The 17516-nt window shown below is 41.6% G+C and overlaps 2 protein-coding genes across 2 annotated transcripts in view; both read left to right on the forward strand.

The window, feature by feature from the left end:
* Nucleotides 1–6941, forward strand: part of cope (COPI coat complex subunit epsilon) — a 29393-nt gene extending 22452 nt beyond the window's left edge. Inside the window, exons 6-9 of the mRNA XM_078556254.1 lie at nt 646–801; nt 3146–3214; nt 4826–4900; nt 6620–6941. Of these exons, the coding sequence (XP_078412380.1) occupies nt 646–801; nt 3146–3214; nt 4826–4900; nt 6620–6667 (348 nt within the window). The 3' untranslated portion in view covers nt 6668–6941. The remainder of the gene's footprint in view (nt 1–645; nt 802–3145; nt 3215–4825; nt 4901–6619) is intronic.
* An 8436-nt stretch (nt 6942–15377) lies between these two features.
* Nucleotides 15378–17516, forward strand: part of LOC144688978 (CTD small phosphatase-like protein 2) — a 28154-nt gene continuing 26015 nt past the window's right edge. The window contains exon 1 of the mRNA XM_078556057.1: nt 15378–16726. Coding sequence (XP_078412183.1) covers nt 16556–16726 — 171 coding nt within the window. The 5' untranslated portion in view covers nt 15378–16555. The remainder of the gene's footprint in view (nt 16727–17516) is intronic.

Below are 17516 nucleotides of genomic sequence, written 5' to 3' on the forward strand. Positions count from 1 at the left end.
CTTTGACCGAAACTTGGCTAACTGGTGATGATACCTTGCCATTTACCAAAGGCCTATCACTTGGCAATAATTTCTACCATCTGCCCTGCCTTTACAGACTCTGACCTACATTGGCTGCCAGTCTTCCCAATGTTTCAAATGTAAAATTCTCATCTTTGTGTTTAAATCCCTCCATGATCTCTAACTTCCTTCAGCCCAATGGCCCCTTCCAGCCCTAAACACACTTTCTCTGACTACAGCTGCTTATGCAGCCCCACTCTTTCCTTTGCCTCACTACTCACTGCCACATCTGCAGCCGCTTAGAGCTTAGAACCGGAATTTGCTCCCTCAATCCCTCTACCTCTCTTAACTGTCCTTAAAACCCATATCTTTGATATAGCTTTTGATTGGTTACCACTCTCCTTTGGCTTATTCACCTTTTCTGTTGTTTCCTGAGTGTGTTATGATTTTTTTCTACATTAAAGGCGCTATATTGATGCAAGCTGTCATATGTAACATTGATTCAACCCTTCAATTAGTTACAATCGTAGAGTGAAACCAGTTATTCAAAAATATTGCTACTTCTGTGTGTGTTTTGTAAACTCATTCTGTGCTGGACAATTGCTTGTCCTCTGATGAACCGGTTTTATTGTTTGTTCTCCACAGGGTGGGGACAAGCTGCAGGACGCCTATTATATCTTCCAGGAAATGGCAGATAAGTACACTGCAACCTTGCTGCTTCTGAATGGACAAGCTGCCTGTCAGATGGCACAGGGCAAGTGGGATGATGCAGAAGGAGTTCTACAGGAGGCCCTAGACAAGGTAGGTGTAGGAGGGCTATCTCCTAACTCCTGTCCTTGCTCTTAATGATTAATGTAAATTCATGACAACTCCTCGCCGGCTCCTCAACCAGAGGAAATAACATTTCCCTAATTTGCCTGATCAAAACCCTTCATGATTTTAGAAAAGTCTATTAAAGCTCTAAGAGCCTTCTTTCTCCCAGTGGAACAGTCATCCTAGTGAATCTATGCCATGTACTCTATGGCTTTAATGTCCTTTATGATTCTCCCCCTCCCAGATTTAGTTTATTTTTGACCCCTATCCCAAACTGCACAATATAATCTTAACTGTGGCCTAAACAATGTCCTAGGAGGAAGAGTGCCCTTCATAGTGTGTGATTGCACATTGGGCAGGATTTAGATTTAGGAGCAAGTTGAGAGTTGTTGCACCGAGCTTTTTGCAGCGGAGACTAACAGAACCAAGGTTCAACGTGCTGAGTTAGTTGATCCCCGTGCAAGGTAGGATGTTGAACCTGGGCCATTTGAGCCAGGGAGCAGAACACCATCTCAGATTCCTGCTTTCTGGTGGTCCCTGCAAGAAAGTCTACATGAATTTCGGTTGAGAGTCGGGTTTAACTGTGATGTTCTCTTTAGTTAACTGGCCAGGACCATCACTGTCTAGGCTAACATTTAAGGGCTAGTCACCACCTGAAGACTGTGGAATAGTACCTCAGCAGCAATTAATTCCTTTAGTAGAGGAGGGAAGTAAATGGGAGTAGTGGGACAGGGGAAAGGTACTGAACGATAACTCCAAAGCTTCTACATGAATTTACAATGTGCCATTTGTCTTCAACCTGCTGCTTAGTGTTACATCAGGTGAAGGTCAAGCTATTTTGCTTATGATAGTTTTAGATGCGTGACTTTTAAATTTAAAAGTAAAACTGCCAATGTAATGTTAATGGGTAAGTGTACTGTATAAAAAGACTTTTGGTGCCACCTTCTGGTTGAAAAATGCTCCAACAAAGAAAGCAATCCCACAAACTCAGGCTGGCAAGGGGCTCGGTTGAGAAGTCACCCTGATTGCCTGACATGTGCTTCCTATTCTGGATTACAGCATTATGCCTCATGTCGGACCTAGCCTTCAATTAAAATGTTTTGCCTAAATATAGGCTGCTGGGTAGAGAGTTTGCACACTGACCTGTATGCAGCCTTGATTTGAGGGAATAAGTTGCTGACTGAAAGGAACCAGAGTTATATAAATTTTGATCTTCTAGAATGGCGGAGCAAGCTCAAAGGGCTGAATGGCCTACTCCTGCTCCTAAGTGCTGTGTTCCCATAGCGGTCACAAGTTGGGCACAGTCCACTTCCAGACCTGCGGTGACAAGTTCAGCACCATTCATAGTCTAAGCTTGATCTGAAGCTTGGCTACTTGGTTTTAGTACTGAGGGCAGCTGCATCTGTGGGATTATTCCTGTGGAAGAGGGAGTGGGAGTAGATAAAAATAGAGCAAATTAGGGTAAGGAGAAAATCCCCCCATGAGGACTTAATGATATGAAAAACAGAGTGGTTTGATCTTGGCCACAGGAAATACTGCAGATTTGTTCTGTTCCACTAATGTTTCTGTAGATCTCGTAATATAAAATCCATCAATCATTTAAAATTGAAAACTTGAAGTTTAGTGACACAATTTTCTGTGAATGTCTCTCTACTTCTGAAGCCACCAATTCCTTTGAGGTTCAGCTCTCACTGGTGCTGGCCAGACTCCTGCTCCTCGAGTAGTAACGTTTCTTAATAGATAAGCCTCAATAGCAAATGACTGTGTTTTCCATCACAAGGCTATCGCAGTCAATCCTGTCCCCGCCACATACACACTTTTATCAGGAGCAGCAACCCTGGCACAGGATAGGGATCATATGTGGACTTTTCCCACTCTCTCTGGCATAGCTGCACACTGGATAAACTGAGCCATGCTGGCGTTCCATACCAAACACTTATGATGCTTAAAATAAAGATTGACATTTTAAGACAGATATGAAGATTTTCTTTAAGTAGCTTGATCCCTTCCGAAATCACATGTTGTGGAGTAAGCTGAAACTTCAAGTTTCCATCTTGGATTAGGTTTGAGTTTAAAACCTTCTGGTGAAAGTGCAGAAGATCCATTTTATACTGGCACCACAGCAGCACCGTTGCTCTATGACCCCAATTTTCCATCCTTCAATGGGAATTTAAATGCTCCAATTATTTGAGCAATTGTTGTTCTGATTACTTAGTTTTTTTTCAGTTAAGCATTCCCATTGGAAGTAAAACTTTTGAGTCACATGTTTGTAATAATCTTTGAATGATAAACCATTCTTACTTTTCCCCCTGTTCTCCTTTGATTCCCACAGGACAGCAGTCATCCGGAAACTCTCATTAATCTCGTTGTACTTTCACAGCACCTGGGCAAGGGTCCGGAGGTAAGGCTCAATATGGTGCTCGTGAACAAGAGCTCGAGCTCCCCCGTGGCTGAGTAAATGCACCACCCAGTGTTGAATTGAACTAATCTGACAAGAAGTGCCTCATGTTGAATCACCAGTCTCTGCTGAATTGGCTGTCCTCCGCCAGTAGTGTAGGAGTGCTTAATTGGTCTTTGCATCCTTTGGTTAGAAAGGGGTGTTTTTTGTATGTGTGCATCACGTAGACTAGATTCTCTTCAATCAGCAATAAGTACCACCTCTTACTTCATCCCTGTTTATCCCAGACATTCTTCAATCTTTGGGAGTTTGAGTACTCCAGCTGTTTGAGCACTTGTTCGGATTACTTTGTCCGATATCAGTTTATTGTTAGTTTCAGTTACAAAAGTGCCACTTAAACCATATTAAGCACACCTAGCACTTTGGGCATTTGGAGCAGCTCTTCGCATCAGGTTGAAATAAAATATCTTTACAAGCCCAGCTCAGATTGATAACAAACCTCAAGTAGGTATCGGAACAGAGTTACTTAAGTTATGACAGTGCCAATCTTCCAGGCTCCAAGGGTAGGCATGTATAGTTCGCTTAATAGCACAGAACTGCTGTAACAGGAAAATGGGTCTCTCACTGTTCTTGTGATGGGACAATGACAAGTCACAGTTACACTCTGATTAGGCACACTCTATAGTGGGAATACAGAGACAAGATTAACTTTAGCAAATCGTCTGAGTAAATACGTAGAAAACGCACCTGTGCCGCACAGCAAAAGTGTGCAATGGTAGCACACGCTTTGCTGTTAAATAGAATTTACATCTTTGGAATTAATGTGCAATTTTTAACTGCTGCTATGGATTTCTTGTCCTGTACCATGTTGCTAGCCACCCCTGAGATCTCTGCTACCTGCTTACATTGGCCAGAGTGCTGTTCAGCAGCACGGCTGCTATATGTTGAGGGGACTGTATTTATTAAATCAAATCTTGTTTCTATCCTTACAATGTTATTTCTTTGCCTTAATTACAGCTGTTGCCTTTTAAGCTATTGTCATTGGATGAATATGAAATGTTCTAAATTTAGTATACTACACGATGACTTTTGCTTTCTTGGGTTGGGCTTCTGTATGTGTCACTGATGATTAATATGTCATCCGGTTAAATTGTATTGTAAATCTGTGTGCACTGCAAGTTGGTTTGAGGATGCATCAGTTCCATTAACCATCTGTTCTCATGGTGACTTTCACTTTTCATCCTAACTTGGGTTTGGGCTGGATAAGGTTTACATTGTAGGATGCCAAAGACTGTTTTGCCACACAACCTGTCCACATCAGTGAATCAAGTTGCAGAGATTCAACCAAGAGGAAAAAGGGCACACAGCAGTCAGCTCCAGAAAGCAGAAAGATGTTCAACATTTCAGGGGGACACTGTCATCAGACTAAGGATTCAGTAAGAAATCTATCCGATGCTACCACCGACTTGAAAGGATAATGTTTTTGTGTGGTATGTCAATCTGTAACTAGCTAAGCAAGTGTTACCAACTATGAGAACTGTAGTGATGCCAGACGCTACCACCGCTGGCGATGCCATCTCAGACTTAAAACGCTCACTTCCTTTTCATAAACAGGTTAGTAACCGTTACCTCTCCCAGCTAAAGGATGGACACCGAGGGCACCCTTTTGTTAAAGAATATTTGGCCAAGGTATGTGAAGCAGCTAATAACACAAATTTGTATTACTTCTGGCTGTAAACATAAATCATTATTTTGGATGAATAAGAGCTATTTATTCCAGTAGGATAAATGCTTTTTAAAAAGAACACATCTGGAAAGGTTTGCATTTGATCCCTGGCCTTTCGGACATGATCTTGGCAAGAGCAGTGATGTGGGGAGTATGTTGTGATTGTCTTAAGTCTGTTTTTCTTGGTGGGAAATGATTAATAACCAGCATGAGTTATAGTTCCTAATCACTATCCAGTAACCCTTTGCTAATAAATGCTTAACATGGACAACAGATGAGGATAAGGGTGAATCATAAACACTGGCATGGGCGAGCTGGTGGCTTGTTTTTGTGCTGCTCATTCTATGTAATTCACTGCAAAAGCACTCCTGAATTGAATTAAACGGCTGATGCTCAGTGTTCAACCACACAGAATAGCTGCAGCAAAACTGGTAGCATTTCAGACCTTTGTCAATGTCACTGGCTTCCTCCAATTTTCCCCTCCCCCTCTCAATGTAGGGAAAGCTGGGCCGTTGAGTGTTTCTTGATATTGCCATCAATCTTAGTGAGTTGGCCTATTGGGACTCTCCTGTGTGGCCATGTTTCTGACCAATCCATCTCTCAGCACAAAGCAGATTAGCGTACTTAATACCTAAACTAAAATGAGTAAGACTTGCATTTATATAGCCCTTTTCCCAACCTCAGGACACCCCAAAGCGCTTTGCAGTCAATAAAGTATTTTCTGAAATTTAGTCACTGTTGTATTATAGGAAACACAACAGCTAATCTTCACACAGTAAGATCCCACAAACAATAATGAAACAATGTTTGCGTAATCTGCTTTTAGTGATGTAGCCTGAGGGATAAATATTCAATCTATTTAATGAAAAATCTTGCAGTAGGGAGAGTATTTTTCATATTGCAGTTCACTGTAGCCTTGCTATAATTGATATACATGTCAAATATGATCCCATTGGGCTGCTTGTTGCACTGAATTAATGGAATTGAAAAGTATAGTTGTGATGCTATGTTCGAATAGAAGTGAGACCTAGCATAATTCCAAAGACATTTCCCAGCAACAGGTTCAGGGCATCTTGTCTGTGGTTATCGATTATACAGGTAGAGTACCTCTCATCTGGCTACCCAAAGACCAGGCATTTTTATAATCTTCCATGCATCAATTTTAAGTAAGTAAAATTAAAAAAAAACTTACCTGGATAATTCGATCAGGTCCTGCATTGGCATGGTGTGGCTCCAGACTAGTTACCAGCGTGGCATGTTGCTCTATTGCGAGTTCTGAGTGCCCTTTGACCCCGCCCGAATCACCCACCTGAAATCCCGAAATATTCGAAATCCGGCACAGCCTCTGCCCTGAGGATGCTGGATTTGAGGTACTGTACATGTACTTTGTGATTCTGTAGTCAAAATGCAACCCCAGGATTACAATCCTGGACAGACAACCCAGAGGAAGCAGGGCAGCACGAATATGTTAAAAAGATGGCATTTGTAGCACAGGCAGCAATAGCTCATTTGTATGGTTCTGAGGTATCTTTCCAAAAGGAGTCCATGCAGTGACCTGGTATTGCCTTTTCATTGTGTGTGCTGCAGCCTCTGTTGTAGGGTGCATCTAAATTGCAAACACAGCTATCTCTATATGCTCAGTATTCTGATAATTAATTCTGTTCTCTGAACTGTCCACACAGGAGAATGAGTTTGATCGATTGGTGCTGCAGTATGCTCCCAGTGCATGAGAAGAATGGAATCTGTGTCTATGAAGATGGACGAATCATACCCACGATCTACATCCTTGGGCAGTTTTCCTGTTCAGCTCCTGAACTGTGGAAAAATATTTTTAAAGTCATGCCTCAGTAACTTAAACATTTGCACTCACTTGACATTCATTTGTTAAATATTAAAAACTTTACCTGTGCTCTGTTTGAGAATAACTTTGGTCACCAGGCCTGCTGAAATCTGTAAAAACTCTACACATTCCTAATAAAAATATCAATGTTATGTTAATTTTAAGATTATGCTAATTATGAAATTCTTCATGTTCCTAGCTGTGATTATTCACAGGATAGGAACCACATAGGCAAGGCTGCATTTATAACCCTGCCCTTGTTGTTTGAACGCTGCAATTCCTGTGCTACTGGTGACTTGTTAGATCGTTGGCTTGTTTGATAGTTAAAGCCCCCACACCCAACTTACACTTTGAGCCCAGGTTCAATCCTTAGTCTGTGCTGAGTTACATGATATCTGCTGGAACAGCAGGAGGAATCTTTCAGTTGGACTTACTGCCTACGACCTTGGAAGGAGCAAACGTCATTGCTGACCATTGCTTGCTGCTAGGTGTGATTACTGGGTTGGGAGTGGGTTTGAGCTCAGCTTTGATGCAACCCAGGATCTCAGAGATGCCAATATTCCTGTTGATCTGCTCTTGTACTTGGAAGAGCTCTTTGGTGAACTACCAAAGGGGGCCTGGCCCTTTGGAACTCTATTCCTGCAAGAATCAGCACATAGTGATAACCCTAATATTGAATAATCACTTGAGTGATTAAGCACTGGACTGATCAGTTAGAGCTTAACTGTGTTAGTTAAGTAACCAAACCTGATGGCAGTCCCATCAGATACTGTCTAGCCTAAATGTCGTTGGCATTCTTCCATCTACTTAAGATAATGGAAATGCAGCAAATCAAATCCGTTGGGGAAGAGGCAGCATCATATGATGCACTTTTGTTGATGGCTGAAGAGACCAATTTGAGAGAGGCAAGTTCTGCCACAAATGCTGCATACGAAGTGGTTATCTGGTGAGTTGGATTGTTTTCGATGTTGGTGCCTTTTGCCAAGCCACAGTAGCCACTTATTGTCATGGCAGTGCACACTAGCCCACAGCTGATGCCATTTCCCTTTGTTGTTGGCTGGTGTCTCTCAGGTGCAAAAATCAATGTTTAGGGCCCTTACGTTACACTTACAAGCATCTTTGCAGCTGGGTTTTGGGTGTCTTACTGGTCTGGCTCCACTTCATACAGGAAATCCTTGGTATATGTCTGTCTTCCATATTTTGTACGTGCCACGAGCCAGCGAAGTCACCTCTGTTTGATGAGTGCCAACATATTTCGGAGATTTGCCTTGAAGACTGCCGCATTTGTGATTTTGTCCTTCCATGAAATGCCCAGAATGTGCCACAAGCAGCGAAGGTGAAAGTTGTTGAACGTCCTTTCTTGATAGCTGTAAGTCATCCATGTTTCAATCATATAACAAGATGCTGAGAACACAGGTCTCATAAACCTTAAAAGATCATGATCTCAACTCTGTTTCCCTCTCCACAGAAGCTGCCAGGTTTGCTGAATATTACCAACATTTTTGTGTTTTTATTTCAGATTTCTAAATACTCCACAGTATTTTGCTTTTGCATTTGAATGAGCCTGTTTCCCTGCTGCCTGCTGTACAGCATTACATACCCAGTTAGTTACCCTCATCAATGGGTGAACTAACAGCTGCTACAATATAACCTCGGTGTCACACAAAATGCCGGTTCTATTCCCTCTCCCAGTCATAAATCTGAGGTCAGGCATTGTGTTCGGTGAGCTATGACCATGCCTGAGTGGCTGGTTTCATTGTCAGAGACAGCAGTAGATTCATTGCATGCTCTCTCATGCATGTGGGAGGCAGAGAAAAAGAGGGGTAACAATATAATTAACCACCCCTCACCCACAGTCATAATCACCATCTCAGTGCTAGCTTCTGGTGCATACTTCATACAGTAACAAATTTTCCATTTTCCTGTCTATGTGCTGGGTTCTGTTTCCCCTAAGTTCTGATTATTTCCATGCATTAGATCCCCATTCACTGACTTAAAATACTATATTCACTTGTACCTATTTGTGTTAGAATCCTCCCTTCACCCCTCAAATGCCCGGAGTAGAATTTGATTTTAAATGGTAAATTTAATATTTATATTTTTGAACGTGAACATTAGTTCTGTGTACCTTTAACAAGATACTAAAATTCCTGTAAAGCGTAACACAAAAGATACCAAAATATAACAAAATTAATGCCCTAGTCTATAGACTTATTGCACAAGACACAGTATGTGCAGTAATCCAGAGTTGAGGGTACATCAGTGAAAAACACCTATGTTATCCATTAAAAATATTTCTTGTGTCTTTGACTGGAGTCAGACTAAAGCAGTGTTAAGAGCCACTAGGAAGCTGCTCCTTTGTCTCAGGGGGATTGTGTTATGAAGAAAGACTAGAGAAATTTGGGTTTCTCGGTCTTGAAAAGAGAAATGAAGAGAACACCCAATTGAAGCATCTAAGATGGTAAATGTTGTGAAAAGGTAAATCCAGAACACTTGTTAAATCCTGACAGCAGTAACATTGGGACCAGGAAGAGGTCATTAAGCCCCTTGGGCATAATTTGCCATCCAATTAGATCATAGCTGATTTAATTATGCAATCAATTTGGAGCGGTAGACTAGGATCACTTTGACAGAGCCAGACAGATCATGTAAGAAGGGTAATGATCGGTAAAGCATTTACTTAGCTTAAGCAGTACCTATACATGCTGATAGTACCAAGTAATAGAAAATATTCCTTACCTGCCAGTTTTATTCAACTGATTGAGGATTATCAATTTTAATTCCTGAGATGGATTCATATAAAGCCAGAAAACAAGAAGGGGTAAAATAGCGAAGGCTTGAATTATGTAGCAAGTTCCCCCATCGCTCAAGAAGCTTGACACCGTCCGGGACAAAGCAGCCCAGCCTGTTTGATTTGCACCCCTTCCACAAACATTCACTCCCTCCACCACTGGCAACAGTGTGTACCATCTACAAGATGCACTGCAGAAACTCACAAAGGCTCCTTACGCAGCACCTTCCAAACCCACAACCACTGCCATCTAGAAGGACGAGGGCAGCAGATAGATGGGAACATGAACACCTGGAAGTCCCCCCCCCCCCCCCCCCCCCCCCAAGCCTTTTACCAAGCTGACTTGGAAATATCTCTGTTCCTTCACTGTCACTGGTTCAAAATCCTGGAACTCCCTCCCTAACAGCACTGTAGGTGTACCTACATCATAGGGACTGCAGCAGCTTAAGAAGGCAGCTCACCACCACCTCCTCAAGGGCAATTAGGGATGGGCAATAAATGCTGGCCTAGCCAGCAATGCCCACACCCTGTAAATTTATTTTTAAAAATCTGGAAAAGATACCTTCTTGTTTCAGGTGTATATTATGAAGGGTTGATGTGTGGTCTAGAACAGGATAAGCTAGTGAATGGAATAGAACAGAAAAACTGACTATTGGGCTTTGGTGAAACCAATCATCAGAAGCCTGAGATACCATTATACAGTGCTGTTCATTTGCAATTCAATTTTCTTTTAAAGAGGGAAACGGATTCTGATACGAACAAGGCGCGGGAGTAGGCCATTCAGCCCCTCGAGGCTGCTCTACCATTTAATAAGATCATGGCTGATTTGATAGTAACCTGAAATCTGCATCCCCCGATAACCTATCACCCCCTTGCTTGCCAAACATTTATCCACCTCTGCCTTAAAAATATTCAAAGACTCTGCTTTCACCATCTTTTCAGGGAGAGTTCTAAAGAGATACAACCCATGAGTGAAAAAAATTCACCTCATCTCCATTTTAAATGGGTGACCTCTTATTTTTAAACAATGATCCCATAAGAGGAAACATCCTCACCACATCCAACCTGTCAAGACCCCTCAGGATCTTATATGTTTCAATCAAGTCGTCTCTTACTCTTCTAAACCCCAGTGGACAAAAGCCTAGCCTGGCCAACCTTTCCTCATAAGACAACCCGCCCATTCCAGGTAAATGTCTGGTAAACCTCTGAACTGCTTCCAATGCATTTACATCCTTAAATAAGGTGACCAATACTGTACACAGTACTCCAGATGTGATCTCACCAATGCTCTGTACAACTGAGGCATAACCTCCCTACTTTTGTATTCAATTCAATAAATGATAACATTCTATTAGCTTTCCTAATTACTTGCTGTACCTGCAGACTAACCTGATGAAATAGGTTTTATGTAGATATTGGTTATTGGAACGTGGGTGACGCTGGCAAGGCCATGTTTATTGTCCATCTCTAGTTGCCATGAGTAGGTAATGTTTGGCTGTCTGAGAAAATCCCTGCAGTCCTTGTGGTGGCTGTGCTCCCATTATGGTGTCAGGTAGGGAGTGCCAGGATTTTCGTTCAGCAATAATGGAAAAAGAGCGATATGTCCCAAGTCAGTATGGCGTGTGACTTGGAGATGAAGATTTTCTCGTGACGTTGCCGCTCTTGTACTTCTTGATAGCCGGGGTCAAGTGAAATAACCTTTAACTCATTCGTAAGATGTGTTATCTGCTACAAAGCTGAGAACAACAAATGATGTGTGCATAAAAGCAAAATACTGTGGATGCTGGAAATCTGAAACAAAAACAGAAAATACTGGAAAAACTCAGCAGGTCTAACTATATGTGGAGAGAAAAACAGAGTTAACGTTTTGAGTCTGTTTACGGGACTCTGTAGTAGGTAAACCTCAACATGTAATCAAACCAGCACCTTTAATACTCATACCAGTTTTTGAAGAACCATTCAGTCAGGTATTAGTAGATTGTGTAGGACCATTGCCCAAAACAAAAGCAGGACATCAGTATATCCTTACAATCATGGATTTGACAACCCAATTTCCAGAAGCTATTCCTTTAAGGACAATTACAGCTAAGGTGGTAGTGGAAAAGTTAACACAGTTTTTCACTGGTTATGGCCTACCAATGGAAATACAATCTGACCAAGGTTCTAATTTCATGTCTCAAATTTTCCGGGACACAATCAGCAGTTTGGATATCAAACAACCAAAGTCTACTGCCTATCATCCACAGACACAGGGAGCTTTAGAGAGATACTATCAGGCTCTCAAAACCATGATTAAGACTTATTGCCATGAATATCCAAAGGATTGGGACAAAGGATTAAATCACTTACTATTTGCTACCAGAGATTCTTCAAATGAGTCTACTGGATCTAGTCCATTTGAATTGATCTGCGGTCATGAAATAAGAGGTCCATTAAAAGCGATTAAGGAAAAGTTCCTAAAGCAGAAAGATGAATCCTCCATGTTGGATTACGTGTCTGTTTCTAGAAAGACTCACAGGAGCATGTAAAATAGCACGAGAAATTATGAGATTTTTGGGAATGTCTGAATTTTGTAGGAAGCTTGTGCCTAACCTCAGCACAATAGCCGCACCTCTCACCAATTTGTTAAGAAAAGAGGCAAAAGTGGTATGGTTGGCAGAATGCCAAGCAGCCTTTGAAAAGCTGAAGACAATCTTAATAAATGAACCAGTGTTGGCCACCCCTGACTTTTAAAATGGTAATTGATGCTAGCGACCTGGGGGTAGGTGCAGTCCTTTGACAAGATGATAAATTAGGAAGAGAAGCCGGTGGGGTAGTTTTCCAAGAAACAGAATCAATATCAGAGGAAGTGCTCTACAGTAGAAAAAGAAACGCTAGCATTGTTGTTGTCTCTTCAACACTTTGAAGCTTATGTCCGACACGATAACAAAGAAACACTAACCTACACTGACCATAATCCGCTGGCGTTCATTGAAAAGTTTAAAACTCGAAATGCGAGACTGTTTAGATGAAGCTCAGTTATTTCCAAATGGTGAGGGAGACAACAGCAGGCACATTAAGTTGGGTTTCTTTGTGTTTAGGTTAAGGAAGAAGAGTCTGGTTTGCTCAGCTGGCTTGACTCGGGGCCTGTCTCCGTGGCCCACCCATAGTAATAAATCATGGCACCTCGCTGTGGTTTTGGTGGATAATCAAAGGACTTGCCTCTGGGCAGAGAACTCAAGAAGAAGGTTAAGAGGAATTTTATTTTTCATACAATTGTTTAAAATTATTTTCTCCAGTGTTTTATTCTCCCCCACCACTCCCATTGCTTCCAATATTCCCAGACAGGGGTAACATCAGTTCTGCTTAGTATGGTTCTTCTCTTATATAAAAGCAAAATACTGCAGATGTTGGAAATCTGAAATAAAAACAGAATATGCTGGAAAAACTCAGCAGGTCTGGCAGCATCTGTGGAGAGAGAAACAGAGTTAACATTTTGAGTCAGTCTGACTCTTCTTCAGCTCTGAAGAATACTCATATGGACTCGAAAGGTTAACTCTGTTCCTCTCTCCATGATTCCTCTCTTCCTTCCTTGCCTTGTGAAAATGCTCTGCACCAGAACTGAACTCATCATCTGCCTATTACAGCTTCTGAAAATAGTAATTCTCTACACGGAAACCTGCAGGTGCAATGAACCTCTAAACCTTATTCTAATATTCTCCTGAAAAAGACTAAGGTGCACAGTTCTGCATGTGTCAGTTACCCTTCACTCATGTGGCCTGCTTCAAATCTGAGTCTATAGGCTATTTCACTTTGGGAGCATCATAGTCAATATCAACCCTGTCTTCTTAAGACACGTATCCCATTCATATTCTGGTGGGGAGGGCAATGAAAATTAAAAATCGGGAGAGATGCAAAGTGGGCTACTGATTCATTATCGCCCATTTTACAGTACTGCACAAAGTCAAAATTTCCTCCCTTCAAGTAGGAACTCTTGAGCACGTGGGCACTGAAAACAAGTGTTGCACCCTTGGCTCAGATCATCTAACTCAACAGAGACTATGGATGAACCTTTCTGCTCTGCATGGACTGCCTTTACCAACTGAGCTGTCAGAGGAAGTTTGATTTAATGTTATTCTCAATTAAATTTAATGTTATTCTCAATTAAAAGTAGAACATCACTATAAAGCAGAGTTTTCTGCATGGGATGACTACATTTCTCTGAGCACTTCAATAATTAGCCTTATTAGCATCCATATTGCCTTCAGTAACATTGAAACCAAACCACAAAGGAATACACTGCACCATTTAACTCACCTCTTTGTTGATTAGTATCAAAGCATGGTGTAAACAGACTACAGGTAGACCCAGGAGATATGAAACATGTGATATCCATGGGAACTACCATAGCTCATCTGGTAAGTTTCCTCATCAATTATGATTACTCAAATTGCTTCATGGATAGAATATAAATTATTCTGTGGCGCTTCTTAATCAGTCATTTCCACCTGCTAATTTCATCCCTTCCATGACTGAGAAGTTGACTCTTGGTAAAGTGAAGTTCTGTGTGTGTTGGTTTTCCCCAGTGCCTCATCATCTTATGGGAACAGAGTGAGCACTGGTAGACTATCTTGTAGTTTATTATTATTATTGCAAATATTGTAGTTAGGCTAATCCTAATTGTAGCCCATCCTAATCTAGACACATGCATTTTCTAGCAAGATATCATGAGATAAAAATCAAGAGCATGAACATTGGTTGATTTCTCCCTTGTCAACAGGACTGCAACTGTAACACCCTCCCTCCTGCTGGACAGGTGGTATCTGGGATCTTCCTGATCCATAGAGCTCAGTCCAATGATGGACATTGTGTTTATCTCTTCAACCACTGAAAGCTATTTTCTTTCTTTCTAAACTATTGTTGTGAACTAACCCATACTAGACTGTTTAATGACTATTCATGTAATCACCTGTCTCATTGTACAATATCATTTCACTGATGTTTTGTGTTGTACTGCAAAGGATAAAAAAATCATTTAAAACAGCAAATATGAAGAGAAGAAATTTGACACTGGAAACCTGCAATAAATGCAGACAGTGCCAGAATTACATACAGCTTAACATAGCACTTCATCAGATCCATAAAGTTGTCCATCGATGGTCCTCCTGTATATTTTCCAGAAGTTTCTAGGGGCAGAAGGGGAGAGATCCTGTGTACATCTGGGGGCGACATTCATGTGCAAGTGTCCATCAGTTTAAGATGGGTGTGATGCTCATTCTCAGGTTTAATGTAACTACATGATGATTGGAGGCACATCTTAACCTCACACAGATTACAAATATTTCAAATTATCTTTTACAGAATGCTAAGTCAACGTTCTGTTCTGGTTTTTCTGTCAAGAACCTTCTTAGGGAAGTTTTCTCTGGGACATGGGTAGGCAAATGCTTTGAGTGCTGTTGAGAGGTACAGAAGATGGAGATCCTAGGTCAGCGCTAAGTTAATTAGAGTTGGCCCATGCATCGCTGGATTAAGAAAGGGAAAAGTCAGCTACAACGACTGCTGCAGTTCGCTAACTTGTGTTTCTTGATGGAACACTGAATAAGGATTGAATCAGGCCAAGATGTGATGCCCTCATACCAAAAGAGCCTGTCAGAATTCACCACCTAGCCTAGCTCACATATTAAGTATGGCCACTGAGGAATCTCCCTCCTTTCAACAGGGATGCACTTACACAGAATTAGCTGGGTGTGTGCTGCAAACAAACCCCAGCTGATAATAATCATTCCAGGCTATTTGGTTAACCCTTTGAATGCTGAATGCACCAGCAAATAACATATCAGATCATTGAGATCAGCAACAAGACAAGTGTGATCTGCAATTCCAAAGAACAGGTCTTTATGGGGTTAAACACCATCTAGATACAGAAAAGTGAATATGCTCAGGTGGGGAAAAGAAGAAAAATTAGGTGTGTAGTTTCTAAGCTGGTAAGAAATCAGCCATTTTATTCTTAATATTCTGAGCTGGACGTGAACTTTGGTGAAGCAGAGGTTAAGGGTAGTGATGTAACCCATCACCCAGTCACATATTGGGATGGGATGGTGTAGAATGCAGATTTGTCAGAATTATACTAGAGCTTATAGAGTCAAATTATGTGGACAGATTGCATAAACTTCAAAAGGAAGTTAGATATATATATACTTAAAATTTCCAGGGCTGTGGGGAAAGAGCAGGGAAGTGAGACTAATTGGAAAGCACTTTCAAAGAGCTGGCCTAGGTATGATGGGCTGAATGGCTTCCTTATGTGCTACAAGACTCTTTGAAACTTGACTTGAGTTTAGAAAGTGGAGGGGTTATCTAATTGAGGTATTTAAAATGATTAAAGGATTTGATAGGTTAGGTACAGATTTTCTCTGGAGGATGAATCTTGAACAAGAGGCCACAATCTTAAAATTAGAGGTGGGCTATTTAGGAGTAAGCTCGAGAAACGCACTTTCCACACAAAAGATATTGCAAGTTTTAGAATTCCCCCACCACCACCCCAAAAAAACTGGAAGCTGGGGTCAACCTGAAAGTTTCAAAACAATCAACGGGTCTTTATTAAGTGTAAGGGATTATGGATCAAAGTCCGGTAAATGGATTTCTGTGATCTAAGTGAATGGGTTAGGGGGGTGGTGAATGACCTACTCCTCTTGTGTTGAAATGTTGGAAAGAGGAACATGTGTGATAATGTCTTCAGAGCTTGAGGATAAAACAAAGTTCATAACAATGATTGTCCAGTTTACCAATGATGATGAAGATTCCAATAGCTTGAATTGTCTTGGTCCAAATATAAACTCATGTTTCAGGAGGATATAGTTTATAGGTCGAGCGGTTCGTAGAGATCCCCTGATTATTTTTGGACCTAACGCGCCAGATATGGAACATTATTGAGGCTGACCCAAGTGCTTGTTGGATATCACACTGTTCTTGGTCCATTTCCTTCAGGGTCAGACAGCCATCAGGTGTAGAATGAATCTGCGGTCAGGCAAAGCCACGTCAGCGGTACCTTCCACCCCTCGGACTCCAGGCTGCGCCAAGGGTCAAGGGAGGGCTCTGACAACACCACTCGGAAGAGAACTTAGTGATACTTTGAAGACTCCGCGTTCTACAAGGAAAGCGTCACAAAAAAGCTCCAAGAAGGTAAGAAGGGAATTTCCTTGTTCTTTTTTCACGCCAAGTAACTCTTGTAGAGTTAAAACAATTAACTAAATTAACAATAACAAGGGAGAAATCAAGCACAGCCCCTAAGTCAGGTCAGCTGTAAAATCAAGGAAAAACTTTAAAGGAACCTTACAAACATCAAACCAAGATGTGATTAAAGGGGTCAACAAAACACCCCAGTCCCCGCGGTGCCCACCGGGCACGGAAGGTTCACGCCAAGTAGTAGTTCCATTTGGACAGCCAAATAAACTTCCAACAGCTGATGCTTGTCATCTTCTAAATTGTTTTCTCTCGTTCCATCCAACTACCTCCAAATGCAACAATTTGCATTTCCGTTGTCTTTTAACATAATAAAACGTTCAAGGGCGCTTCACAGGAGGGCTATCAAACAACATTTGACACCATGCTACCTTAAGATATTAGGACCTAAAGCTTGGTCAAAGAGCTAGTTTCTGAAGAAAACGAGATGGAGAGATTTAGAGAGTGAATTCCAGAGCTCAGGAATCAGGCAGCTGAAGGCACAATGATGGGGCAATTAATGCTGGGGATGCACAAGAGGCCAGAATTGGAGGAGCCCTGAGACCTTGGAAGGTTGTGGGGCTGGAGGAGATTAGAGATTGGGAGCTGGGAGGCCATGAAAGGATTTGAAAACAAAGATAAAATGATTAAACTTGAAGCATGGCTGGAGCAGAAGCCAATGTAGTTCAGTGAGCACAACGGGTGATGGGTGAAAGAGACTTGGTGCAAGTTAGGGTATGGACACGAGATT

The sequence above is a fragment of the Cetorhinus maximus genome, chromosome 13 (assembly GCF_964194155.1).
Source record: "Cetorhinus maximus chromosome 13, sCetMax3.hap1.1, whole genome shotgun sequence".
Taxonomy (NCBI): domain Eukaryota; kingdom Metazoa; phylum Chordata; class Chondrichthyes; order Lamniformes; family Cetorhinidae; genus Cetorhinus; species Cetorhinus maximus.